We start from the raw sequence: 27,200 nt of genomic DNA, 5'->3' as shown, positions 1-27,200 counted from the left end.
GGCCCCTGTATGCTCTTCCCCCCCTCCCCTGGATAGCTTTTCCTCTCTTAACTTGCTCCTCACCCTCCTAAAACATCCTTTCTCTACCCTCTCCTGCTTCCTCACTGCACTGGAGTTTTCTGGTTGCTACATATGTCCCTGTAAGTCACCCAATTCACTGCTTAAGGCATGACACTCAGTGGTTGCAAGGCTCGCTGCCTGGCCCATTTGGTACGTCACATGCCACCTCCCCGGTGCTGAAAAGCCCCAACAGCACTCATACACTGTACCACATCCACCGCTCAGGTAGACCCTGAGTCTCATGCGCTCATATCCCAATGCACAAAGTGACGTCACACCAGGGAAAGGTGACATTTCATTAGCAGAACGTGCTGACAAAGCCTCATGAGGTGAAGATTCAGCAAAATCATCAAACTTTCCCAGGATAAAACAATGAGCCTTCAACTTGTTTTTCATATCATACTTGTGGTAAAACATCCTCTAGGTCCTGTGGCCCTCCCAAGGCAGCAGATGAGAAAAGATCTGATTCCCTCCAAAAGAAAATCGGTTTTAGGGATAGTCTTGACACTGATTCCTACTTCTGCTTGCCAGATAGGTTAAGTGCCACATGCTTGGACTAGAGTGGCACTGACTACAGACTCCTTGGAGCACACCATGCTCCTGGGATGGAAGGGAGAAGGGCAGCCACAGCCCAAGAAATGGTAAGGACCTCCTGGCCAGGCTCACTTGGTTTCTTTCTGAGGCACTTCTCTGAACCTTTCAGCTGTGTTTCTGCTCATGCTTCTGCCATTCTCTGAGCCTGAAGGCTGCTGAGAATCGAGAAGCAGAGGTAGAATAGACCCAAAGGAACCATCTAGTCTGTTCTTCTCTGTGAAGGATGGATCAGCTCTCCTTCGTCACTTGTGGCATCTGTCACTCCTCATATATGTCTAGTCTGTCCTTGAAGCCCTCCAGTGATGGAGCTACACAGCCTCCCAAGAAAATTTGATTCAATGTTTTACTATCTTTACTGTTGCAGAGTTCTTACTGACATTCAGCCTGTCTCTCTTGCTGCAATCTTAAACCATTCCTCCTCATCTTCTCCTGCAGAAGAGATCATTCCTTTCTTTTGTATCTTATGTACCTGCATGCTGTTATTAATATCTCATGCTTAGTTCTCTCTTCTTTAGGCCTAACAGCCCCATTTCCATCCATCTCTCCCCACTGACTATGCTATCTAGATTTCTGATCATTCCTACTGCTCTCTCCTGGACTATGTCCAACTGGTCCACATCTCCCTAGAAACATAAAGTACCCCAAATAGACACAGGACTCCACTTCACTGTATAGAGTGATTAGGAAGCAGGCAACACTACCCCCCCGGAGCAGAGACACAGCTGAGCAGAACACAACATGGCATCCAGTAAGACACTGAATGATGCTATAAAATCTGCTGCACGCCCTTCCTTCTCTTCTCTGGGAGTTGGATGCTGCTCCCACTTTGAGCCCCAGGTGGGGGGGGGGGGGGGGGGGAAGGCATTTAAAAGGCTAACTGATCTGACTATGTCCAAGGTCCTTGACCCACCTGGCCTGCATTTAAGCACCACTTCCCAACTCAGGTAAGAAGAAAGCTGCTCGTGTTTCTCCACCTTGGGACACACTTTTCAAATGGATAGACCTGCATGCCTCTGACTCATCGCCAGTACTGGAGACCAGCCAGGAGAATAGGAAGGGAAGAAATGCCACTCTAAAGGCCAATGAATACGCATGAAGCATTTACGCAAGAACCCCTGTGGACCCCCTTGTCCGGGTAAAAGTCCTACAGATGGCCCATCACTAAGCACCATTGATGCAGTGGGGAGGATGTGTGGGTGGACAGATAATTTGATATTTAGCTGAAAGAACTAAAATGGGTTTAATGCAGTGCTAGGAAGACAGATTGCCTGCAGCACCTTCTGCTCCTGATTACGGATGCCAATCTCAGGTTTCCCTTAGGTGTAAAAGCAGCCAGGATGCGTGCATTTTCACAAAGCCTTCAGAGTCCCAGTCTCACAAAAAGGAAGTACCACAGGAGGATAATAAAGGGTGACCAGCACTGAGGAACATCCCTGCTACAGCACCAGCAGCTGGTTTTAGTTTTCTGTAGCATCTTATGATTCCATGCCAAACATGTGGGGCTGTCTCCAGAGTTCCTGGAAAGCCTCTCCTGCAATGGACAAATCTGGCTGAAATGATCCTAACCTATGAGCTAAAGACCTGCTGCTTCTCTTCAAGGTCAGAGAGGTCTGGCACTTTGAACACTGAGGACCTTCCACAACATTGCACCACCGCTGTCTTTTAAATGCATCTGCCTTCTTTGCCACCCGCACAAGAAAATCTCAGCTCTGCACCCCAGCACTGATCTGTGTCACCCCATGTCAGCATCATGCAGGAATGTCAAGCTTCTCACCCAAGAAAAGCTACGACAGAGGGGAAAAAAGCCCCCAGCTGCCCCCTTCCAACTTCCAGCAGTAGAACCACAACGCACCAAGGAAGCACTGCAGCATGTTCCTCTGCTAACAGAAGCAAGGTGGCTTTCACACCAGCCTGCAGCCTCAGCTCTTGCCTGTCAACCACCTCATCAGTGAATGGGCTCTCCTTCCACTCTATTTCCAACTTGGCCTGCAATTCAAAGCAGGAGAAGCAGATCACTGGGATACAACAGGCATCCAACTACATTCCTGCTAGGAAGATAAAGTGCTTTACTGGTGACGTAGCCCCCACTTCTTACTAGCCCTCCCACACACACCCCTTCCTATGAGCTCTCAGGACAAACAGGCACCGGGCATTCTGTGTAGGAACAGAAAATAATACACTGGGAATACTCTGCAGGCCCAGCCTGAATACAAAGTGCTGATTGAGTGGCCATGCCCAACAAGAGAGCTCAGAGCCTGCTCTATCATCCACAGCAGAAGAGCCAGGGCACTGCCGTCACTATGGTGCTCCCCCATCCTTCTCTGCTTTTCCTCTAGCCCCCCCGTTCTTGCTCCTGGGTCCAGAAGAGAGGGAAATTCAAAGAAGACCAGAGTTGAGCAAACAGAGAAAGAAAAGGAAGAGGGGGAAGGGGCTGGAGTCAGAAATAAGGACATGTGTTGGGGAGGGGTAAAGGGTGAGGAGGACATGGATTGAGATAGAGAGAAAAAGCAAAGGAGGGAGGGAGGAGATGGAGAAGGCAAGGAAGAGATGTGACAGACAACTTCATCGAGCAAGGTGGCAGGCTGGATGGGGGAGTGTGCCAAGCAGACGGAGCTGGGTGCGATTTGCAGGAGAGGAGACAGGAGAGAGAGATTTCGGCTCTGTCTGATGAACTTATCCATCCTTTCTCTATCAGTGGACAAATCTCTGCGAACACACTCTCCCCTTTCCTTGCTGGCAAGAGGCAGCCAAGGATGGCAGCGGAGGGAAAGCAGATGAGGTACAGCATGTGCACAACTCAAAGGCTTTGGGCATGCTCCCAAGTCTCAGCAGTAGGTATAATAACAACAGGCCCTAAGGAGTGCATCTAGCTGGTGAAGGAGGTAACTCCTTTTCCGTTCCTCATTAGGATGGGATCTCCTATTACTGCTGCCCACATTTAGCACACTTGAAGGGGTACTGCCCCTATATGCCACCCTGAACTGTTTACTGCTCAAAACCATAGGTGCCTTATGTAGCATACAGGTGAGAACAGCAATCTGACTATGCATACTTCTTTATGCTTTCTGTCTTAGGTTTTTTGGTTTTGGTTTGTTTTGTTTTTTTAATAAACATGAGGCCAGGGCTACCCAGAGCCTGCCCCTATCCATACCCCCCATCAACAAGTTGATCCATTTCAGACAACTGCCATTAGTGGGAAAGTTGAGGGGGAAAGTCACTGTGAGAGGGCTGCATTTGCTTAGCTTCTTATCACACGGTCTGTGGTCCACAGGACCCGAAGTCAGCTATTCACAAGGTACCCGTTTGCACATGTAAGGCCTGTCTGAGCACACAGCCAGCACCCCCCATCTCAGCCCCACCACACCCAGGACTGATTTCAATTAAATAGCAGCATAATCCAAGAAACAGACAAATACGCCCATGCGGGTGTATGGTGGGTGCGTGCCAGCAACTGTGTGGATGTGTACATCATTTTTCCATGGCATCTCAAAGGGCCCTGGAAAGCAGCTTGCCCCCTCACATTTCCTGCAGTCCCGATTGCCTCTCTGCAGTGTTGCCAGCCACCCCAATGGTTGGTGGCACAGGGTAACTGGGTGGTGACAGCAGTGACTGGCTAGCGAAAGTTAGCCAGTGCATCCAAAAGGGGTTACTTAAAAAGAAGAGGAGTGATCTGCTGTGGCCAGGGTTGAGTGCTGGGGTCATGAGGTCCCTGTAGGTTCTGCTGCTCAGGGAGCAAAGAGGTGGTGGTGGGAGATGTCCCCATGGCAGGGGAGAAAGGTTTGGGTGCCAGGTAATCTGTGGGGCTCTGAGGTCCTCATCCCGCTGTCTGGAACGAGAGCCCCACTAAACGGGGGCAGCCAGGATGAGTCTGCGGGGCCAGCCAGCGGAGCCGGAGGCGGGGGACAGAGTCTGCCTGAGAAATGGCAGGGGGCTGTGGAAGGACCATCCCTGTTTAACCAGCGCACTGAACGCTAAGGCGGCGGCAGATGGGAAAAGGGAGAGGGCAGGCTGCAGCAGTCCCTCCCCATCTTCTTCCACCAGCTTAAAACCTCCCCTGTCCTTTGACTCGAGGGGACTGCTAATAAACCTGCCTGCTCTGAAGGGACAAACAGGCTCCACTGAATCACCGCTCACACGTGCCCCTGCTTATACGAGGAGGGGGGCTCAAATGCCCCTTCTCCCACAAAGCCCCAATAAACAACTGCCTCAGCTGGCGCAGGCTCCCTGCTCTATAGCTGCAGAGAGAGAGACTACAGATCATATTATATTGTATTTGGCAGAGAGGGGACAATAATTTTTCAGGGAGTAATCACTCCCTGAATCCCACTTTTCTCCAAGCTCAGAGGACCCCCCAGAACAGATGGGGGTTTCCTAACGTCCCTGTGCTATCTGCAGCACTCAGTAGGGTTGCTGCCTTGTGGTGGTGTTTCTCTCCCCTCTTGAGCATTTTCCAATTCTAGCATGCTTATTTATGCCTGGTCCCCACTGTCACACGCTGTCCTTTCTGTTTCCTGGCAAGATGAACACGGGGCCTGACTGTGGACAAATTCCTGCTGACTCCTGTTGGGAATCTGGGCTGGGGGTGGGAATGGAGCTCACCACAAAGGAGCTGGTGTGAAGGAGTCAGCTAGGCTTTGTCACTGTGGCTCCTCTCCTCCAAAGGAAAAGAAAGAGATAATGATGTTAGAACATTTTAACCTTTCTTTTTCTGAGCTTGATAGGCTTGGCCCGAGGCACCTTTCCTAGCAAAACCAGGCTGCTGTAAGATTGATTGGTTGGGTGCAGAGTTTAAAGGTAATTTTCTCTTGTCACATGCACATAAATTATTGTGGCTCAAGCTGCGATCAGCTCCACGTCTCACTTGTTCAACTGCTTTTATGCCCGGGCTCTGATGAGGGGTTGTAAGAACCACGTCCAGTGCTCCACAAGCAGCATCCTGCATAAATATACATTAAGAGCACCACAGGTGTACACACAAAGTTAGTGTCTGGGGGGGAGGAAGGGGCACATGCCTGCAAATCTGTACAGCCAGGGATTTTCAGCTGCAGAAGTTGCAGCTAGAGCCTTGTTTGCTCAGCTATGAACCTGTTTAAAATGTTCTGTCCATGAATGCCAGGGCAAGGAAAACTCATCCACTCAGATTATTCACAAGGGGGAGAGAAAAAAAGATGCACATGCACACACACAAAGGAAGCACAGCTGCAGCCAAAGTGAATTCATTTTTAACATTCATGAAAATATTCACAGAACGCTTCAGTGCTATTTGCCTAAATTTTGCTGTTTGGAGTAAACACTTGAGCCAGCACAGGCTATATGTTCTAGGCACAATACTGCATCAGGGATTAGGGGTGCCCCTTGGCTCCAAGTCACGGATTCACGCTACGTCCCCAAGTACATGTGGCCCCCTTACTTTAAGGCACAGACTCATAGCCTGCAACTGCGTAGTTCCTGATTCTTGGCCCTGTCACAGCCAAAACGACTTTGCAAGTAATCACAGCCATCGCATTCCCCATCCACCGCAACCTTATGCAACAAAGGCACGCGTGCTTTGCCAAATTTAAACACAAAAATAATGGCAAACAATGACAGCTCTGGCATGTGCCTGGTCTGGGGGAGCAAACCCCTTTCCTCCCCTCCGCTCTTCCTCCTCCCTCTCCTCAACTCATCTCCTTCACTGGTTTCTTTCCCTGAGCGTCCTAGGCAGCTCACACAAGGGAAAATGCTACAGCACACAAGGGAGACTCAGCTGAAGCCCTGAAGACAAGAGCTGTGTGCGTTGTCTCTTCCTCCTCCATAAATACAGCTGAGACGACGACTGGATAATTGGCTAAGTGCCTGTCAGCTTAATAACAGAGAGAGAGACACACAGAGAGGGAGAGGGAGAGATTTGTATTTACTATTCAAAGTCATGGATGCTGCCTGCCAGTGGATTTCAACATGGGTTTTGTTTGCACAGCGAGGCACGAAAAGTGAATGGACGTGCAGCTCTGAGTCACGGTCTCCCTTGCCCAGCCTCGTGTAGGGTGGACAACCAGCCTGGGATGGAGGGAGTAAGAAAGCAGGGAGCTGAGGTAGCTGTAACGCAGGTACCATCAGGTTCCCAGTTAAAGTATCCCTGGGTTCCTACACTGGAAAAGCACCGTCACCACCACTGATGAGACACTGTTGTCACTGATACGCTAGGTCACACCGCGTTAGGGGCAATAACGGTGGTGCGTCTTCAACATGGTCACCCTGACGTCCCCAAGAGGGGTGGCCGCAGTGGCTCTGTGAGTGGTGCTGCACAGCTGTGTGACCACCCCTATTTCGTTTCACAACTATACAGCACAGGGGTTGGTGCTTGGGGAGCTGGAGCCCTCTTGGCCTTTCCCTCCCCCTTGTAAATCCAGTGCTCTTCTAGGAAGCCACCTATGGAGAGCACCTGTGGGAGAAACCACTCAGGCATGTCTCGCCTTTCGCAGGAGGGTGGGAGGGTGTGTGTGAAGGACAAGCCTCCCTGCTCTTCGGAAGCTTTCACTACTTTCCTCTGCCACAGAGATGCGAATTTCAGTGGCAAAAGTGGTTCCAGTTGCTACTGGAAAGGGACAGTATTGGCTAGATCTACCGTGGTGTTAACCACTGAGCCTCAGAAGAGGAAAATGCAATATTCTGTTTGCTTGCTGCTTTTTTCCTTCACAGCTATAGCAACTGAGGCACAGTGAAGCAAAGGACACTTCCAGCATTAGTGACAGTTATGAAGGCCCAGGAGTCAGAAAAAGTCACACAGCGTTCCAAGCAAGCAGCCTGTTATCCCATCCATTGGGCAGTGCTGCCTCTCACCAATGCAAGGCTTGCAACTGTACGAAGTATATAGACATTTGTACAACTGCACGCAAGAAACACTTTCCGTTTTTAAACAGGAACAAACGTAGCGAAAGACACATTTGCGCACATGCATGCGCAAGCACACACCCCCCAAACCTCACGCAGATGTGTTATTGCAAAGTATCTGTTCAACCCCAGCCCAGTCTGAACGGGCTCAGTTCCATCAAGTTAGCTCTGACCGAAAAAGCGCAACCCCAGTGAAATCAATAGAGCTGCAGCAGGGCTATTTCTCCTCTCTTTGCACAGGCCAAGCACAGTGGAGGCACTCTGGGGTCACAGCCGGCCTCTCCCACACAACAGAGTTGCTCTGAATAAAAATCTGCAGAAATATACATGCACAGGGTAGATCGGCTGTTCAGATTATTTTGAAATAGCTGTTTCCTAGGCAGAGGTGAAACTCATCGTTATTAGTTCCCATTACTTACCATAAAACCAGACACGTTAGATGTGCCTGAAGCCTGAAGCAAATGCTTTGGTGTCAGATTCAGCTGAAAATCCCATTCGTTTCTTCTTCAGCGAGAGAAGAGTAAAAGAAAACTCAGTAAATTCCTGACTTCACCTTTGTGCCCTCCATTGCACTTACTCCAGCAGAGCACGAGTTCACACAAGCCAGAGTGAATTTTGATGGACAACAAAACTAGGTACCTTCAGTGAAAATGGCTATATTCAGCCTCACAGTAAGCCTGTTGAAGCCCCGCCACTGCATCAGCAGTGAGCTGTGGCCCCGCAGCTCTGTCAGAATCAGATGCCTGTGGGTCTGGATATAAAGGGCAGGTACGTGTAATATATATTTTGAAAACTTATAGTTATGAGACTGCAAATTCCAGTAACTATGAGCTATTTTAAGACTAGGTCTTTCCTCATGACCTGCTGGGGAGGGGAGCGGAGTGGAAGAGGTACTGACTCTGAGACACTCCAGGTAACACGTACTACTATATAAATTTTAATGCCAACTAAGTAGGAAAACATATGGTACTTAGCTGCAAACTGAAGTGTGTGTGCAGACTCAGGGGAGGAGGTTAAAGCCATACAGTCTGATACTGTCTCTCCTCCTCCATCTTTCTGAATGCAAATTATACATACAGTGTTATTAAACATACATAATTTCACCAAAGAAAGAGCCTTTCCTTTTCTAATTTCCATTCCACCTTTGCTTGTGATGGGTTAGTCCCACTTTGCAGAAGACGCAGTATCACAAAGGCTCTGCTCACCACTGGGCACACCATATATAAATACTGCGCGTATACATGTGTGTGTATAAGGAGAGAGGCTAATCACCAGCCTCTGACCATACACATATTGCAATTTCCTTTATCATATGTATGCACACACACTCACATATCTACGGATGCATGTGTGCCTTCATATAATGGCACCATCTGCTGCCAGACCTGGAAGTTTTGCAACATCATCTGTTACTACGTTTATACATTTCTTTTTATATATACTTTTTTTTTTTTTTTTTAAACGAAACTATCGGCAGAGTACAGCCCCTTTTGCACAGATCCCAACATACCCTCTCGACACATGTACGCTAGATTTGATAATGAAGGCTTTGCATATACCAGAGAGAAAGAAGAGCGTTTGGGTCTTGCAGTCAATACCAGCACAGATGAGGACATACTACGGAAACCTCGTTTGTCACATGTGCTGGGTTGTTGCGTGGCTGAGCCGAAAGGCAACCCAAGCTAATGGATAGGTCGCTAGGCTGGGTGCGCCTGAGCCCTGCTGTGCGACCCTGGGCGAGTCCCCTCACCTCCGGGTGCCTCGTGCCCACCCCCTGCCTCTGCCCGTCCCAGCTAATAGCCTGCACGCCCTGCGGAAGAGGGAATCTCTCTTACTCTGTGCTCGCATGGCACTTAATACAAAGGGTGCCTCAACTTAGTGGCGGCCTTTAAGTGCCACAACAATACTACTAATAATCAAGGTTACAATTTTACTGCCAAGGCTGTATTATTATGTAGCATTATACCTTTGAACATGCCTATTCTCATTTCTAGCAAACGGCTCAGCTCAGTGCTCCCTGTTATAAATCATATGCTAATTATAAATGTAATCTGAACAGCTTTTACTTTTCTTTTAAAATGACTGTATAGGGCATAAACTTTGTTGTGATGCTGTGTTGGTGCTTTGCCTGAGGTGCCTTTGTCCTCTAGCATAGTTCCACATGTAGAATATCAGCAAAATACTGGGAGGCCAAGAACAGAGTTTGCATAAATTGCTTGTATTGCAGGATTACACCAACAGTGCTACCATTACTGCTGGTAGTTTGATTCTAGCCCATCCTTTGACACATGTAACTCAAAGAAACTAAGCACCTATTAGGATGGAAGTTCCTAAATGTGCTATCATCCTGAAACTTAATATTATTTAAATACCTGGTAAAAATGGAAATTGCACAGTCAGTTGAATGTTGATTTTCATCAGTGCATCAGCATCAGATTGATTTAATTCTTGATGAAAAGTTGATGCTTGGAAAAACTCAAGAACAATAAGCCAAATTCTGGCCTTGGCAAGATCCCAGTTCTCCAACGGGCTGAGCATCATCTGAGCAGCACTCAGCAGCTTAAGCCCTGTATGAGTCACTTGTACCTCTTTATTAGCAATCCTCAGGAATCTGCCCCAAAGACAAATGCAGTATTTCTGGCAGTGCCCTTGGGCTTTGGTGGATTTGTGCTGGTATAACTGAGCAGATGGGAACGGGGATGTGCCCCATTTTGGTTCCAGCTAGTGATGAGCTCCATTTCAGAAGTCATTAAAGGTCTAATCTGCCCTTGTGCCAAGACTACTAAAAGCCCTGGGCAACCTGCAAGTCCCACTGACACCCTCAGAATAGTGCTTTAAAGGCACTCTGGGGTGAGCTGCTGTGATGGTTCCTGAGAGAGCTGATCTTTCCCTCTGACACTCTGTACAGGTACCTGATCCCACAGCATGGACTCCATTGCCATTTTGCTTCTAACCCATCTTAAGGGCCGAACACAACACAGAGGCACAGTTCCCTCCCTCCCCAGTTTGCAGCATCTGCCCTTCGCTACTGCACATGTCCCGCTTAGCCAACGTCCTCCTATTTCTCATCCCCTCCCTAGGCTGAAAGTGCATAACAAAGCATAGGGTCCCTGCCCTTGCTCACCCAACACTTGCAGAGAAAATGAGGTGGGAGGGGATGCTGGGGGCAGGTAAAGAGAAAGAAGATTTGGGGTTAGGGCTTGGGTTTTCTTCCCCTTTTAATTAGTTTTGGGGGATATTTTGTGTATTTGTTTTTTAGAGATTCTTTTTTTTCTAACATCAAGCAGGGAAGTTGCATACAAAACCTGACAACCTCATGACTCTGATCTTGCAAGCAAAACATTCGCAGGAATTGTAGCACACAGTTCCCTCTCAATACTCAAAGTAAGGTTCAGTGTCCTTCTTCACTTGCTGAAGACAGAGTTAAAAAATGAAACCTTAGCAAGTCTGACAGGCTGTCTGATATACAGTGTCATCTTTGAAACATCCTGCTCTCTTTTCTTAGTTGTAGCTGGCCGAACACCAGAAGCTCTGCTCAGCCCTTCTCACCTGTTGCAGCTTTCAGACCCCTCCTTCCTTTTCAGCCTTGCTCTAAGGAGCGGATCATTACCTTTTTCCCTGTGGATAGTCTATCACGAGCTATTTTTATTCTCTCTCTCTGCAATTCCCTAACTTCTCCATGCCAAATACTCACTAAAAGTCATCAGCCTTCAGCAAGGCCAACAAATGAATCAAATCTGCTGCCAGGTCATTTAGGAGATGAGCCAGCATAGAGTTAGGAACATTTTAAAAAAGTCCATAGCAAGGGAATATTTTAAATGCCATAGCTTTAAAAAGTCACATCCAAACTTCTCAAAATAATTCTATTCTGAGTAACAAGCTGTAGATGAAGCTCCAGAGGAGTAGCTTCCTTTAGGAACATTAGGACTTATAACAAACTATTTTTCTCCACTTCATAGAACAGTCCACCCACCCACTCTTCCACCTACAAGTGTAACACTATATGCGAATGTATAAGGCCCCAAAGGAGAAGAATCATTCAGAATACCTCGGTGCTTTGCTGAATGATTTGCACCACAATTTACATGAACAAAATGTTTTTAGTTATATTATCACTATGTACATTGCTTTTAATTCTCCCCAACTGCATATCATTTTTTCTCCCTCCTGCATTTTCGTTTCCCTTCAAGCTACAGGACAGAGTTACTGGGTACTGGTAAACAGCCACTGCATGCTCCCTCTTCCCTCTGAAGTAGATGCATAGCAAAGATAGGTGATACGATCTCTGTATAGAAATCTCTTACCTATCTCTCTGTGGAGGTAAAGATCTGCTCTGAGCACAGTTAGTATAGATGATCTAATAGTTTTTCCCCATCTAGCTCTTCCCCTTGCGTTGTTGCTAGTGGATCTATAGGCAGGGAGAGCAAGATGCTGAGCGTTTTTCAAACACAAGGCTGTCTTAAAGTGAGTTAAATTTTGGAGGGGCAGGGAAAACAGCAAAGGGGAAGCTAGCAAACCAACCCTTGCTTTAAAACTGAGGGAATGAAATGTCATCCTGGAGGACCTAAAGTGTACGGGACAGAGGGAAAGCTCAGTCTTTCCAGCCTCACGTGGCAGTCCTGTCTCCCAGCACAGCCTGGCTTCTGCCTCTCCTCTGAAGGAGGGACTGAAACGTCCCAGAAACCTGGGGCTGGTCCCAGGGAAAGGGAGAGAAGATAGCTGCTCTTCCTGGGAAACATGAGGAGCATATAGCTGGCCAGATCTGCTTAAAGAGCTTAGGAAGGGAGCTGAGAGAGGGAAAGCCTGTGCCCTGGCCACAGTCACTTCTGACAGAAACACAGCCTGCCAGGAACACTGTATTGCTTGGGGCAAGCAGTTACATGGCCGGGTGGTGTGCTGCTCCTGCAAACTGTGTCACTTGGCACACATCTGGCTGACACAGCTGGATCACCTCACTTAGGTGTTTTATTCTAGTGCCTGACATAACACTGGCAAGCCACACACTCCACACACAAACACCAAAACCGCTCTCCCATGCAGCCCCGTTGAGCTTGCTGACGAATGCTTTACACGCAGCACATGCAGGCACCATCTCCACCATCCGCTCAGCCCTCTCTGCTGCAAATGCAGCTTTAGCACACAGCATCTAGATAAACTCAAAAGCTCCAAGGTTAAGTGGGAAATAGAAATCCAGTGACCCCTGGCTGGGCAAGTGAGCTTAATGACTTGTCTGCTGCTGTATGTACCAAACATACGCTGGCAAACATCTGCCTGAGCAGCCCCTCTAAAATAAACAATTGATGGAAGTGATTTGCCTTTAAAAATGGGATAAGTCAGCTGGTAATCCTGCTAGAAAAGGGTTAATGGGATATATGAATTGCTAGTGAGTGGAAGGGAGAAGCGAGGAGAGGAGCCGGGAGTCAGAGGCAACACCCCTTGTTAGGTGTTTACCATGTCATATCTAAACCCCTTCCATTGCATATGCAAGGCAGATGAATTACTCTGTAAATCCTATTACTCCGTGTGGATAAATCCTACATGCGAGTTAACAAGTCTGGAGAGCTGGGGAATGGAAGCTGCTGAACAGATATTCCAGGATCAAAACAACCCAGCACACGGGAGCCGAGAGAAGCGATAAGCGTACACATACACACACATCCCTCTTCTAGCATCCTTCTTCCCTGATCCCATCTTGCTAGCTCACATACCCCTCTGTCATTAAATGGGAGGGATGCAGGACACAGGGGATCATGTAGCAGACCATTTGGTGACATCTAGCAGGATTTATTTCAGAGAAAGAAAACTTTGCTGCTGCTGTTAGCTTTGCTAGGGAATTGCTCCCTTGATGCTTCAGGGTTTGTGCACTATCAGCTCCTCATACAGATTACAGACTTATTTTAAATTACATCCAGTAGTTTTATAGCCATAATACACAGCGTGTGCACACTCACACGCACAGAATTTTCCGTCAGTAGGGAAGTTACTGCAGGTAAGTTGAGCAAGGCAGAATTTGAAAAAGAAACCCACAGGAAAAAGATGACTGCGTTTCAGCTATTTGGGACGCTCCTAACTGAAAGTCCAAGTAGTGTCAGAACTACCTTTAGAAAACCTGCACAACGAATACAGAAATATAACACTCAATACTGCCTGTGAACAAGGCTTCATGTGCAAAGACACCCTCACCACAACCACTCAGACACGAAGGCACAGCATACACCCATTTAATTAGCCCTGCAAAGAAACCAACACAGTGAACGAGATACAAGCTTCGTAAGTGTTGGAGCTCTTACACCATTTTTTCACCAGCCTTTTCAACCAGTGTATCCATCTCCCCTCCCCTTCAGGGCAGAAAAATAAATAAATAAAATTTAAAGCCAGAGTTTCCCAAAAGAACTTGCCTGAGAGTTCTGGCAGCACCAGGGATAAAGTTTTTGCATAGGTACAAAAAGAAGTATGGGAAGATAAATGGAACATCTGGCAAGCACAGCTGGATCCCTTTTCGATTTCTCTATTGATACTGCAGGGCTGGTGGAAAACGTACATTCACGAGAGGTGGCTAACACAAACAGATCTTTCCCCACTGAAATTCTTTTGATCCAGAGCACTACACAGAGGAGAGTGGTGGCAAGAGGCTTCCAAAAGCTTGGTGATTTTTTTATATTAAAGCACAAACACACACGCAGAGCTTGTTTGTAGCAGCTGCTGCTACTGCAGTTCGAGAGGTAAAATAACACACACTCTCACAGAGACACACACACAAAAATCTGTCTTGCATCACACGTATAGGTTGCATACACAGAAACATAGATACACACATAGAAAAGGAAAAGTTGGCAAAATGCCCTACCTGAGGATGGCTGTGTCCCCCTGCCTCACGGTGATGTTATCGGTACCTCGGGTAAAATCCACGCTGCGGACTGGCAGCCCTGTAGGGAGAAGGCAAAGCAATCTCAGTAGGACCAGCGGTAATTGTTTCCGATCAGGCTGAGCCCTTGCTACCATGGCTGGTCTCGTCGAGTTTCACTGTCTGTACTTGTCTCTCTCTCTCTCTCTGCGTGTGTATGTGGATAGACGGATGTAGAAAGAAAAACAATAATAATAATGTACAACTCTCGCTCTGATCGACAGCCCCAGAAAGGGGAGGTGATTTCACAGTCCTTCTTAGCTGCCACTTTCTCTTGCTTTTTTCAATCTCTCGCTGGCTTCTTTCCCCCCCTTTTCTTTTTTTAAGGCTTTCCAAAAAAAGTCTTAGCACAACCTTAAATTAAAAAAGGAAAAAAGAAAAAAAAAAGGCAAGAGGAAAAAGTCAGGTAACAAAATAATTAAAACCAATAATAATTGAATCGACCCGTTCGGAGTGATGGAGAGAGGTGAAAAAAAGGAAAAGGAACAAGACGAGTCCTGTGCCGCCGGGCTGCGCGAGTGGACGGTCCTGCTCCAGTGCGCGGCTGTGCAGCTTCCCAGCCCCGAGCTCCCTTCCTAACCCACTTTCCCAGGCGGAGCGAAGGAGGGAGGGAGCGAGGGAGGGGGCGAGCGAGGAGGGAGGAGGGAGCCTCACTCGTGAGGCGGCAGCTCGGCACCACGGCGGCGAGCGCGGGAGGGGAGCTGCGAGCGGCGCTCCCCGTCCCTCTCCCGGGGGCGCAGCCCGCCCCGCGCCCCCCCGCCCTCGCCGGGGAGCGGGGCTGCCCCGGGCGGCCAGGGAGACGGCCCCGGCGGCGTCCGGGCCGGGCCTTCGGGAGCCGGACCGCGGCTGGGAAGGGGAGGGAGGGAGGGAGGGAGGCACTGCAGCAGGGAGAGGGGCATGGGAAGGGAAGAGGGCTGGAGGGCAGAGGGGGGAAGCTCCGAGGGAGAGGGGGCTGGAAAGGGCAGCGGGGAGAGGCAGAGAGGGAAGGGGATGGGAGAGGAAGAGGGGCTGGAGAAGGAAGGATGGGGGGAGAGGGAGAGGGGGAGCGCGAGCGGGGAACTGGAAGCAGAGAGGAAAAGGCAGGGGCAGCCGGGAGGCAGAGCGGGCGGGAGGCACCGGGAGCGGAGCAGAGAGGATGGAGGAAGATACGGCCAATATTCACAAGAGAAAATACTGGGGGTGGGGGGGCAGAGTAGCTGTGGCCAAAAGTGCAAACAACTTGGTTTTGCGGCCCAAAGCCACAAGCTAGCTGATTTACAGAGCAGCATTCTTGGCAACTGCCTCCGCAGCCTCAAACCTTGCTTTTCCCCCTCTCAGACTTTCCTCTCGCCAGATAAACAGTTGTACATCCCTCCCTCCGCCTCCCTCCCACCTCTCCCCACTCAGCCCTTCCCGCCCCCCACCTCCTTTCCCAGCCTTTGAGGGATGGACCGGAGACAATGCTGGTATTGAGCTGCCCGCAGTGTGAATACCCGGCCTGTCCTCCCCGACTGCCAGCGCCCGCAGCTGAGCCCCGAGCCCGGCAGCAGCGCTGCCCACCCGGGAACGCTCCCACAGCTCGCATACCATCACCGGCACCGTCGCAAGAGAAGGGAGATTAAATTAATGGAGAGGAATAAGCCGTATGTTTTACTGCTGATGCCTGCCTGCCATTCCCCCAGCCCGCTCTCCTCTGCCTGCAGGAGGGAAGAGGAGAGCTGCTCCTAGGGATGTTTGGCTAGCGTAACCGTTCTGTGGCCAAAGCACGGCAGGGCTGGGAGGGGGAAGCGGTGGTTTGAGGGGGGTCCAAAGAAGCGGGTGCAAGAAAAGCTGAGGGAAACTCCACTGTGAGCTGCTGTCCTGCACGGTCACAGCGCTGCTGCGTGCGTGTGCAGGAAGGGAAAAAACAGGTCTTGTACAGTGCCTGCTTCACCTCTGCTCCTGGAGCCTTATGGGGATACAGTGGACCCCAACTGGAGAGACATAAGGAATGGCTCTGTGTCATACAAACGGCCACACGGGATCAGATCAAAGGTCCCTCTAACCCTGTGTCCTGTCTCTGAGCGCAGCCTAAAGCCAATGCCTAGGGCAGAGCACAAGCACAAGGCAAGCGTGCACTGGTACTGCCTCAGAGCACTTCTCTCATTTCCCGTGATTTGTGGCTAAGGCATGTCCCCAGCCAGTGGCAGTGTCTTTGTAGTTAATGGCCCTCGATTGATTTTCTTCTTCCAGGAATGCGTCCAGTTGCTTTCTGAACCCCTAGAAACTGGCCCCTGCAGCCTTGGTATGGAAAGGCTGTGCTCTCTATGAGTACTTAAACAATCCCTGCATGTGTTAAAGGCCCACAAATTAAGGGCTAAGGTCACGACACCACTGCTCCAGTGCCACGCACACAGCGGCAAAAGAGATGACTGCTTTGTATTCAAGCCGAGGAGTGAGCTGATTCAGACATCTCCCTTGCAGAAGACTTGACGCAGATGGCACCAGAGAAGGGGAGCAACGAGAAGGAGCTAGGGGGTTAATCCACACACTGGATGTTCCCAAGCTACTGCAAGGAGAGATTTCACCTGACAAAGGTATTGCTCTGAAGAAGACCATGCTGCTAATAGACTAGCAGCCACTGCTCTAGGGTGACGGACAGCACAAGGGACAGAGAGATGCCATCGGGCTGCTGGCATCCCAGATGATGGGCATCACCAAGAGGAAACCACTGCAACTCTTCTGACAGAGTTTGAGTACAGCTAAAAGACCCAGTCCCATATGAAGTTACCAATGATAGAAACACACCCCTCTTGCAAGTCAGAGAGTTGCATGGATCCTTTTTACAAGGGTCTCCCACATATGTTTCATCTACGCTTAATAAGAGCTATTGTATGTTAATTAAATGCCAGTGGAGTAAGGAAAACATATTTGTCAAAGATTAACTATTATGCAATGCAAGAAGCATCTGCCACCCAACTGCTAGAGCTCACTAAATATTTCCTTATCTCAGAGTATTTACTTAGGAGGCAATAACTATCCAGTTAAATCTAAATTTAATGCTTAGTTAAATATAGTTCATGGAAAGTGGCACCAATATGCTTTAAACCGAGAACGACAGAGGGAGTTTCAGGGAGGGAAAAGGAAGGAATCCTGTCCCCAGACTCTAGTAACATCCTGACTCAAGGTGGGACTGCACGTGGCCATGCCTGCCTACAAAGTGGGGCGTGTCACAGCGGACTCGAAGGCCCCTCTCTGCTGAGATGGAAGTACAGGGAAAGTCTTCATCTTCTTACACATTTATACAATCCTCATTAGAACCACCGTAGCATAACTATTTAATAATAATAATCATAATAAACAGAGAGATGAGGAAGAAATTCCCTTGAGGGTCTCGTAAACCTTGGGAAAAATAAAACAAAACCAAAACCTAAAGCTGATAGGTCTTATTTGCTTTTAGAAGTGTACAGAAACAAAAAGAAGGGGTTGCCTAGGTATAAAAGGCCAAACAAACAGAAATCACACAAATCCTAGGAGAGTGCCTCATGAGTAAAATAAATAATGTTATTTTTGTACATGTTCCCAGAAGAAATAACTCTCTGGACCCATCTCCCCCTGCTGGAAGCAGATAACGAAACAGCAGGTCTGCTTTCTAACTTTCCTACCTTCTAAAAACTTGAGGAAAAAATTCAGGTAAAGAATCAGAGTGCAGACATCACAAATCCATACTGCCATCTTCAACACCATTTCCCAATACTTTCAGTAGGTGCAGGACTGGCAGGGCCAGCCTGACTGAACAAATTTTGTCACAATGCAGTTCAGGAATGGATGGGGCGGCATGAGCCCAGCCCTACAGGTACCACATCAACCTCCTCCAACGCAAAACGCTTACACCCTGTTCAAAGGGAACATGGCCTACAGCCACACCCTTTGATGAGCGCAGGCTGTACGGCACCACCAAAGACGGGACAGAAACGTTTGGATGACAGGTTTAGGAAGGTGTCTGTGTTTCCACACTGTGGGTATGGGATGGCTCTGCGTGCAAGCTGGAAGGAAAATGGCAGCACGAGCAGACACAGCCTGGCTCGCCTTACTCTCCTTGGCTTTGAGGGAAATGTGCTGAAGACATCACAGCCTAGGCATCTAAGCTGGCCAAAGGAGAGACCCTCCATGCTGGCCCTGCATCAGCAGCCTCCACTGAAATACGTGGTGCTGAGATGCTCTGGGACTGGTACTCAGGTCACCTCTGCCGCCCTGTGTGGCAGCTCAGCTTTAGAGATAGATACTCAGGGACTGACATTGTGAAAGCCTGAAGTGCCATCTGCTTTTCATGGGAGAGCCCAGAGAAGCTTAAAGCATGGACTCTGGCCACAAATAGGGGTGGGTTTTCTTGGCATTTGAGGAGGCTAAAAGCAAAGACCAATCCATGGAAACTTCACGCAATGCCAACTGCAACAGCCATCTGTATCACGTGGCTGGCTACCCTCTGGGAGCTGAAATGAGGCTCATGAGCTCACACCACAGACTGGCAACTGTTGTCACTTGACTTTCATTCACTACCAAAGACACCACAACTGGTGACTCGTTCCCAAATCGTGCTGGAATCAGGGAAAAGACATTTCTGAAAAACACGAGAGAACTACTCGCACAAGTCTCCAGACCCTTTCATGACCCACATGATTGTTTTAAGGGGACTGTATACCTGCTCTGCCAGCAGTCCAAGCATCCAGGGACTTTATTCAGTATATCTGCAATGATGAGTGAAAACATATGATGTTTTGTGAGCTATAACGTGTTTAGTCAAGATACACTGCTGTACTCAGCAGCAGAGCTGGCTCAAAGCTTCTCAGCCATGCAGAGAAAATGCAATTTTGTTGCATTGGCAGAGGAGTTATGGAGGGGAACAGGGAAGAGCCAAAGGGGTTTCAGCACTGGGGAGGAAGATTAAGGGACTGTGGCAGGGGTGTGGTGATCTCTCCTTCCTCCCTTCCTGTACCTGCAGCTCTTCACGCACACATTTCTATCCTGCTGTGCAAGGGCAGCATCCCACCCCATTTTATTAAGCAGCTACATTTCACTCTCCTTTGGTTCCTGGGATTCCCGGAGCCCCAGGAGAAGAGAGGGAGGAAAGGCAGGGCTAGGAGAGAGGTGGAAAACCCTTTGAATGCAGCAGGTGCCTCTAGTGGCAACTTGAAGAGGAGGTGGGCTTTCAGTGGTAAATGCCCTTCTCCTCAGACTCAAAGAGGGAGGTCACATAAGCCATAGTCTGCCCATTCCTTCAACTACACCTGCCTGATAAAGTGGCCTCCATCTATACCAGGCCAGAGCCTGCTGGAAAGAGTGGAGAAATAATTTCCATGAGACAACTGAAAAGAAGAAAGTCTGCTAAGGGCAGGATGCTAACAAACTTGATCCTGTGCTGACTGGAACATCGATGCCACTTATTCATATCCCCAAGGCACTTATGGAAGATAGGTTATAGGGAAAAATTCTGCAGTTTGAGAAAAATATATGTGTATGATGGCTCTAATACTAGAAGTAACTGTTCCAGCATGTGCTTTATTTTAAGACAGACATGGTTTTTATTAATATTTTGTGAGTCTATAAATTAAACTGGCTTTTGATGCTGAAAATCAGAGCCAGCTTAGGCCCGAGACTCGCATCCAGACGTACTGCAACAAGACCAAGCTTCCCCTGAAGTAAGGACCGCATTAGGCAGAAGGATTTATTGCATCGAGAGCACTCAGATAGGTCATAAGTGTGGATGAGAACATGCATGCACAACACTTCTTTCTAAGTGTGGTCACTGAGCTGTAACAGAAATTCCCTCCTGTACAAGAACAAGAGCTGATTTTCACCAATTTTTAACCTTGTTACTATGCAATCGATCTGGCTTCACAATTGATCACCTTGGCGTGGACAATTTAGAGGCCAAGGGCCAGGTTCTCAATCGCTGTAAGCTGACATATCACCACTACTGTCAAAAGAGCTGTGCTGATTTCCACCAGCTAAACATGAGGCCTTGAGTTTTGAAGTCCATCTACTTCTGTGCTGTGTGGGAAGAAAACTGCGTTATCACCTTTGAAAGAGAAAACCTTGTTCAACTGGATAAAGAGATTTTGTGCTCAGACTTTTCAGAAAGTTTCACCTTCAGACCAAATCTGAAGCTTGGGCTGGAGGAAAATAGCAGCCTGAAGATGCCTTTTTACATAAGGATATGACCAAGTGGGATTAAAGAATTAGCACTGCAATTGGTTTGCGGCCTTAATTACTGGTTGCTACCACAGCAAGTGCTTGTAGAACTACAAAGTCATTGGCAACAGGTCCTTTCTACTTCAGAGGAATGAGAAACAGAGCGCGCTTCCCTTTTAGTTAAAACAAAAGTTGCCCTTCTGGCCTTACAAAGGCAACAAGCATAAAAGCAGTCAGTAGTATCGGGAGCATGGCGCTGCCTTTTCCCTGAAATATCATGTATCATTAGCGACTTCCTTACCGACACCTCAGAACCGGGCTCTGCAGCTGCTGTTTGTCAGAGGGTGTCAAATCACTTCGAAACCACGGGAGGCCACACTGCTCAGCGACTGCTGGTGCGTGGCAGGGAGCCAAGCTGCCTGCCATCTCCCACCTGAGTCAGCAGCCCCAGTGGGAAACTGCGTGACCTGTTCTCCCAAGAAAGGCCAGCTGACGGCATCGGATGCAGGGAAAGAGCTGATCCCAGTTCTGACGTTTCTCACGGGGATAAGGTATTATTTCAAATGTGGCTACAGGAGTTAGGCATGCAAATCTAGACAAGCAGTCCATACCTCCCACTGAGGACAGTTTCAAGATCTCTTTTCTTTTTATATTTGGGAGTGAAATCATTGCTTCACCAATGTCAATTAACACTTGATGAGTCAGGCGGAGCCAGGGTTCAACCCTACAGCTCTTTAAATAATTCACTTCCCATAGGAAGGCAATAGCTCTATCTGCTTAGGCCTACTGTCCCCAAAAAACTTTCCTCCCAATGCAGGTGAATATTTACAGCGCTCAGCACAAGTCATTAGGAACGACTTCACAGAAGGAGGCTAGGGAAGTTAACAGTCCCTCCCAACACACAAGCATAAGGATGACCCAGAGGTTGGGATGTTCTAGGAGGACTTGGGATATATCCAGTCCCAATTTCCTCAGTGAATTTGGGTAAATCACTTAATGAGGCATTCACAAAGGCATAAAAAGCTAATCTTCCTAGGCTACCTCTGCCCTCAGAGAGATAATCTTCTCTTGAGGGCACTTCAGAGCAGATGCCTAATTTAACCTATTAAAATTGTCCTGTCTCTCAGGGCATGTCAAAAGTTTCCAGCCACATAGCGGAGATCCTAACATATCCTTAGCTTCCAACAGTATTCAAAGGTTGAAGCACTGAAGACTGCAAGGTGATCTAATGCTACAACACAGAAAGCCCCTGCAAGACACAATCTACAGAACACGCCAGGTGTGATCTATTTCTACCATACTCATTAACAGACCCCAAAATGACTGTCTGGCAATTGCAAGGGATGTTACGATCACTGCAGACAGGAATTCTATACAGCTAAGAGGTGGTCAAACCTGTTCTGCTGAGCCTTGCTGTATATTCGATGACATGCTCTGGCGTGGAGTTCTCAACACAATGTTAATGGATGAGAATAATCATTCTGACAGTGATGATTCGGAAGACAGCTCCAAAGTCTTGCTGAAATGATACATGCTACACATTCATCATCACCAGAGAATTCACTTTATTGTGAAGAATAGAGTGCAGCAGGCTGTTGTGCTGTGCATTTTCTTGGCCATTACAGAAGCTCCCACATAGCTTTTATGAAACTTAAACTGAGGCCTTCAGTAAGACAAGAAAGATTCTCAAGATTTGTGATGCTATCAGGTGACCAGGCACTGTTAGAAAGCCTCACATGCAACAAGCTGAGAGAAATTTGTATGCAGAAATTTGGAGAAGGGTCCCTTTGAAACTATGACCTGCCTGAATGCAAGCTTCTGAAAACCCTTCCAATCATTTCCCTGCATTTAGATCTGAAAATGAAGAAAACTCGCCTTTAACATGTCCAGATTTTCAAGATGACAAGCTAGGAGAACTGTCCCACAGACACAGGCTCAGTTAATACCATTCTTACAGGCTACAGGTCAGGGACGTCTCTGCATCAGCATTTGGAGTTAGTGCCTGCCTACCCTTTCAACATGTACTTTCTAATGTTTCTGCTTTTCATTTCCCCTTTCCCACACTACTTCTCTGCTCCTTTCTCCAGTCTCCTCACCCTGGTATTTTCAAGTTTCTCTTCCTTTCCTAGGTTGCTCCCATGCCCTGTTTATGTCAGGCCCAGTCATATTAATACATTTTAAAGCTAGGAGGGACTTCTCAGATCATCCTTTCCAGCTGCCTGCCCCAAAGCCACAGAAACTCACCCACTTCTGGCAAGAAGCCACAACCAGCGGCTCAGCCAGAGCACCTTGGTAAAGAAAGGCTCTCGGCTTTGGTTTAAGCAGCCCCAACTGCAGAGATCTACCCTATGTCAGTGGGTTTAATGATTAATTACCACCTCAGGTTAAGAATTTTTCATCTTGTTTTAAGCACAGATGTTATTTCCTTTATCATCCAGCCACTGAATCCAATCGTGCTTTTGTCTGCTTAGATTAAATGGTCATCTGTTGTTAGATACCATCTCCTTGAAAAATTATGTTGTACCTGTTTGAGTCTCACTTTGTATCACTTTGGTTTCTAGTCCAATACTTTGCCACAAATGCCCAACACCTAGTGCCAGAGAGGAAAACAGGGTATTTTCAGCAGCCTCTAAGAGAGCTGTCAGATGCCAGATTAATAGCCCTGTCCTGGGGATGAGGCCAGATAGCACAGAAGTAGGGCCAGGAGTGGGAACTTTAGGTCCAAGCCTAAGCATGAGGAAGGGGGAAGTTGGAGTTGGGGGGGAAGGATGGAGGATCTGCCCACCAAGAAGTGCAGGAATAAGGTGGCTCCTCAGGGAGAGGAGGGATTGCGCTAGAGGTGATTCCAGGAGCTTGTTCTGTTAAATGGGACCAAGGAGCCTCCAGCACAGTCCCATGCTCGGATGCAGCGGCAGTGCAGCTGTATGGCCTGTGGGCTTCACTGCTTGCAGCAGCAGAACCCTGTCTCAGAACCATCCTGATTCAGTCTCATCCCAACTCATGTTTAAATCAACTTGGATAAGGCAAAACAAACTTGAGTGTGGACATAATTGCAAACTACTCAGACAAAGCAATACCTATCAGACAAAGCAGTAACTCTTGAGGAACAGAAATTCTTCTCTGCATCCCTGCTTGCCACATTGCTAATGCTGGGCTGGATGAGTGATGCACACATCCTGAAACAGCTCCCTACAGCAGAGGTCTGTGGGACTTTTACAAAAGCTTCCAGGCAAGAGTGAGAATAGGCAGGTGTTCTCCTGGAAGGGTGAAAAATCTCTGTGGGAACTTGACCTGTCAGAGCCAGGCTCAAGCCCTGAAGTGCCAGCAAATGCACCCCATCTACTGACAATTTACTCAGCTCCAGCAACCTGTTAGATCCAGCAGCTTGCAGGGCTTTATAAAACAGAGCCGACAACCCAAACAGGAACAGAAGCATTATTCCTGTGAAACCCCTGGGGATTTGTGCATAGTCCTGGTCTTCAGCGACACTTCATTACCGTCCTAATTTATACAACACACCAGTATTTTTTGAATACTGTAATGAGCCTGCTAGCTTCTTCCAGCAGGCAAAGATCAGGGAAGGACAAAGAACAGGTTGGTCAGAGCACCCTGGCAGCTGGCTGAACAAAAGCAGGGGATGTGAAAAAAAAAATCACTACAGTTGGATCAGACTGGAGCAGGGTAACAAAAAAAAAAAAAAAAAAAAAGCCCAAAGAAAACCTTTGATGATGAGATGGAGCTATGAGTAAGGCACTTCCACACTTCATTACTTGCCCTCCAATATATGAATGGACTGGAAGATGAACCCCAGATACCAGACCTATAGCACTTGTGGGTGAGGCTACCTCAAGTGCCCTTAGGCAATATCTATCACTGATTACTTTTAAGTCAAAGTCATTGTCCATAAGACCTTTTCACCCTATTTTTTCTGTCTGCAAGGAATCATTCTGTGTTTGCAAGACATAAGTGGGAATCCAGGGAGGGCATGAATTTGTTAAATGGAGGGCTTTGAGTCACTCAAGCATCTGCTTCTGAGGTTTTGGTAGGACAACCACTTTCACGTACAGTCATGAAAAAGAATGGCAAAAATGGTTTACCAGAGGTGTTTTTCAGCTGGTGAGCATATAGCATGAAGGAGCTGGCAGGAAAGGTTTTTACAGGCTTGGGATGGTAAAACACTGCTGCCAAATGCAGGGAGGTACTTGCTCAGGTAAGCCCTTGCAACCTACTGATCTAACGAGAGTCTGAGGAAGAAGGAGCCTAAAGCTCAAAGAATTTTCCCATTGAAGTCATCTATCGGTGTCTGAGATGTCAAAGGCAATCTTGACAGGCAGAGGCCCCTTGGACGACTCATGGCCCTGATAGAATCATGTAGAGCTTTGCCACCTGTTTCAGTGGGGCTACAATTTCAACTCTTGAGTCTTCCTCTTGGCTGGAGAATGAGTGCAACACAACGAACAAAGAAAACATGGAAATTAAGGCATGCCTTCAAACTCACATCCATTTAACTGAATTACAACAATTTTCCAGTAAGTTCATTGCTCATCAAAGTGAGGAACAGTGAATCTGAGTGGCCTCAGACAGACCCAGCATAAGCAAATTAAGTGCAAATTTCTCCCATTCCCAGCTCTGTCAGGACATCCCTGTTCTGTCCATCAACATGCCCTAGTATTCCTGCCCACTCTTCCCATCTGCTGATGTATTTAAGTCCTGAAAAGAAGAAGCTGCTATTACCCATTAATTTTTAATGTAGCAAGGAAAAGACTGCAGGAAGAAGAATATTTGGTGGCATTTACTCCCTATGATCAAAGCCATTTCATGTCTCTTGTGTGATATTATTAGAACACAATACGAAGTGAAAGCAGTGTTCAGACTAAGGTCCCTATTCACGAAACACTTTCTGCAGAGAAGCACGCAAGAACCAATGCCAGCGGGAAGCCCATCTTCCTACAGCATCTCTCTGCCCATGTGTATCTGCAGGGAATTACATGACAGAAAGAGCCGAGAAGGTACCTTAAACCAGTCCCCTCTTATCACAAGCACAACGTTCAACGGGACATCTCCACTCACCTCTGAATGCTTCCCAACACCCAAAAGCACTTGTATGGCCAGCAGTAAGAGACCCAAGTCTAAAGGGATAACATACCACAGAAAGAGCTATATTTTAGGTCTCTGCTGTCACTGGTATTTGTTAAATAAAACTCCCAGGGAATAACAGGAAAAAGACCATGTAACAAAAGCAAAAGTCAGCTACTAGTAGGAGTAGGGTGCAGCTAGCTCTAGTTTCTCATGTTCCCAAATCCAGCAATTATTTCTGTACTGACTGTGTGTTTAGGACATACCAAGCAACCACCTGAGAGAACGTTATGCCAGAGAGAGCTGACATGCCCTGTCTCTGTCCTGTCACTAGCTGGGCCAATCCTCCAGTGCCGAGAAGCAGATGAAGACCTTACAGGAAGATCTGTTAAGCACCCAGTGAGGAAAAAGGGAATTTCTAGCTAGTAGGAAAGAAGATACTGGGGTTCAAACAGATTTAGCTCTCTGGAAGTCCGGATTAATTCCAGACCTTTCCCTTCCTCCCCTCTACTAAAGGACAAAATGGAGTATATACACTAATGTAAGCTTTTGAAAAGCTTCTTCCTTTGACTTCAGACAAACTCTCTGCATACCCCTGACAAACATGGACACACGAAAATATTTCCCTGGGAAATATCTGCACTAGCTGAATATGCTGTAATTACAAATTGCTCTGTCTTATCACCATCCTTCAGTCAACAATAAAACTCAGACACCAAGAGGCCAAACTGATCAAACTCCTAGCCACAAGCAATGTATCCCATGCAGATCACCCCCACCATTGCTCAAGAACTTCTGAAACAAATCTGTCCACTGTTGGTAAGTGTTTGATGAGTGCTTCATGAAAAGCCGATCCCTTGTTCACATTATACCTCTGATGGTGCTGAGGATGCATTGCTCATACCAACTGAAATTTTCAGCCTCTGTTCCACAGCTGAAAGACTGAGATATCTGTAAGCAAGGGTCAAGGTTCAGCAAGTTGCAGGGATACCTGCGCAAAAATATTTGCCCATTGAGTCACACTGCTGATAATACAGGACTCATGGCTACTCCCTGAAAGCCATCATGCCAACAAATTTGCACTAATATCACAAAAGCAAAGTCAAGGGAACTGCACCTGAAGTTGAAGTGAAATTTAAGCATTTTGGTAAAGATAATGTCTGTAAATGAATGCTGACAGCAGTGATGCAGATGTTTACAGAGGTAACAGAAAGCCTCTGAATGGCCCGTGCTGCTTTTATGTTCTTCCAAGCCAGACTCTGATGGGGGCTCTGTACTGGACAGCTTTCTGTGCCACTGTGCAAACGAAGCACTGTTAACTGAAGCAGAGAAAGACCATGAGCACTCAAAAATGTCTAAAGGAAACTGCAAAAAATCAACACTTTATATATAATGTGGTTGCAGTCCCTCAAAGCTTTGGAACAAGAAAGATCCATGAAGCAGAAGTTCTGTTTATACACAGGAAAGCGGGAATGTGTTACAGCTTAAATCTTTGGACCGAAAAGGTGGTTTGCTCTTGCTGGCAGAGAATTGCACAAAGGATTTA

The 27,200-nt window shown here is 47.6% G+C and overlaps 1 protein-coding gene across 4 annotated transcripts in view; it reads right to left on the bottom strand.

Annotated features, from left to right (window-relative positions):
* The window catches only part of LSAMP (limbic system associated membrane protein), a 1,028,339-nt gene that overhangs the window by 305,462 nt on the left and 695,677 nt on the right, over positions 1-27,200 (bottom strand). For 3 of the 4 annotated variants that reach the window (XM_072881974.1, XM_072881963.1, XM_072881991.1), the window contains exon 1: positions 14,372-14,526. In XM_072881974.1, the coding sequence (XP_072738075.1) occupies positions 14,372-14,526 (155 nt within the window). Of the gene's footprint in view, positions 1-14,371; positions 14,527-27,200 lie in introns of those variants that run through there. The other variant, XM_072881982.1, reaches the window with a different exon arrangement.

This window comes from Ciconia boyciana, chromosome 1 (assembly GCF_034638445.1).
Source record: "Ciconia boyciana chromosome 1, ASM3463844v1, whole genome shotgun sequence".
Lineage (NCBI taxonomy): Eukaryota > Metazoa > Chordata > Aves > Ciconiiformes > Ciconiidae > Ciconia > Ciconia boyciana.
The sequence above is the reverse complement of the archived record's forward strand: the minus strand, read 5'-3'. Positions and strand labels throughout refer to the sequence as shown.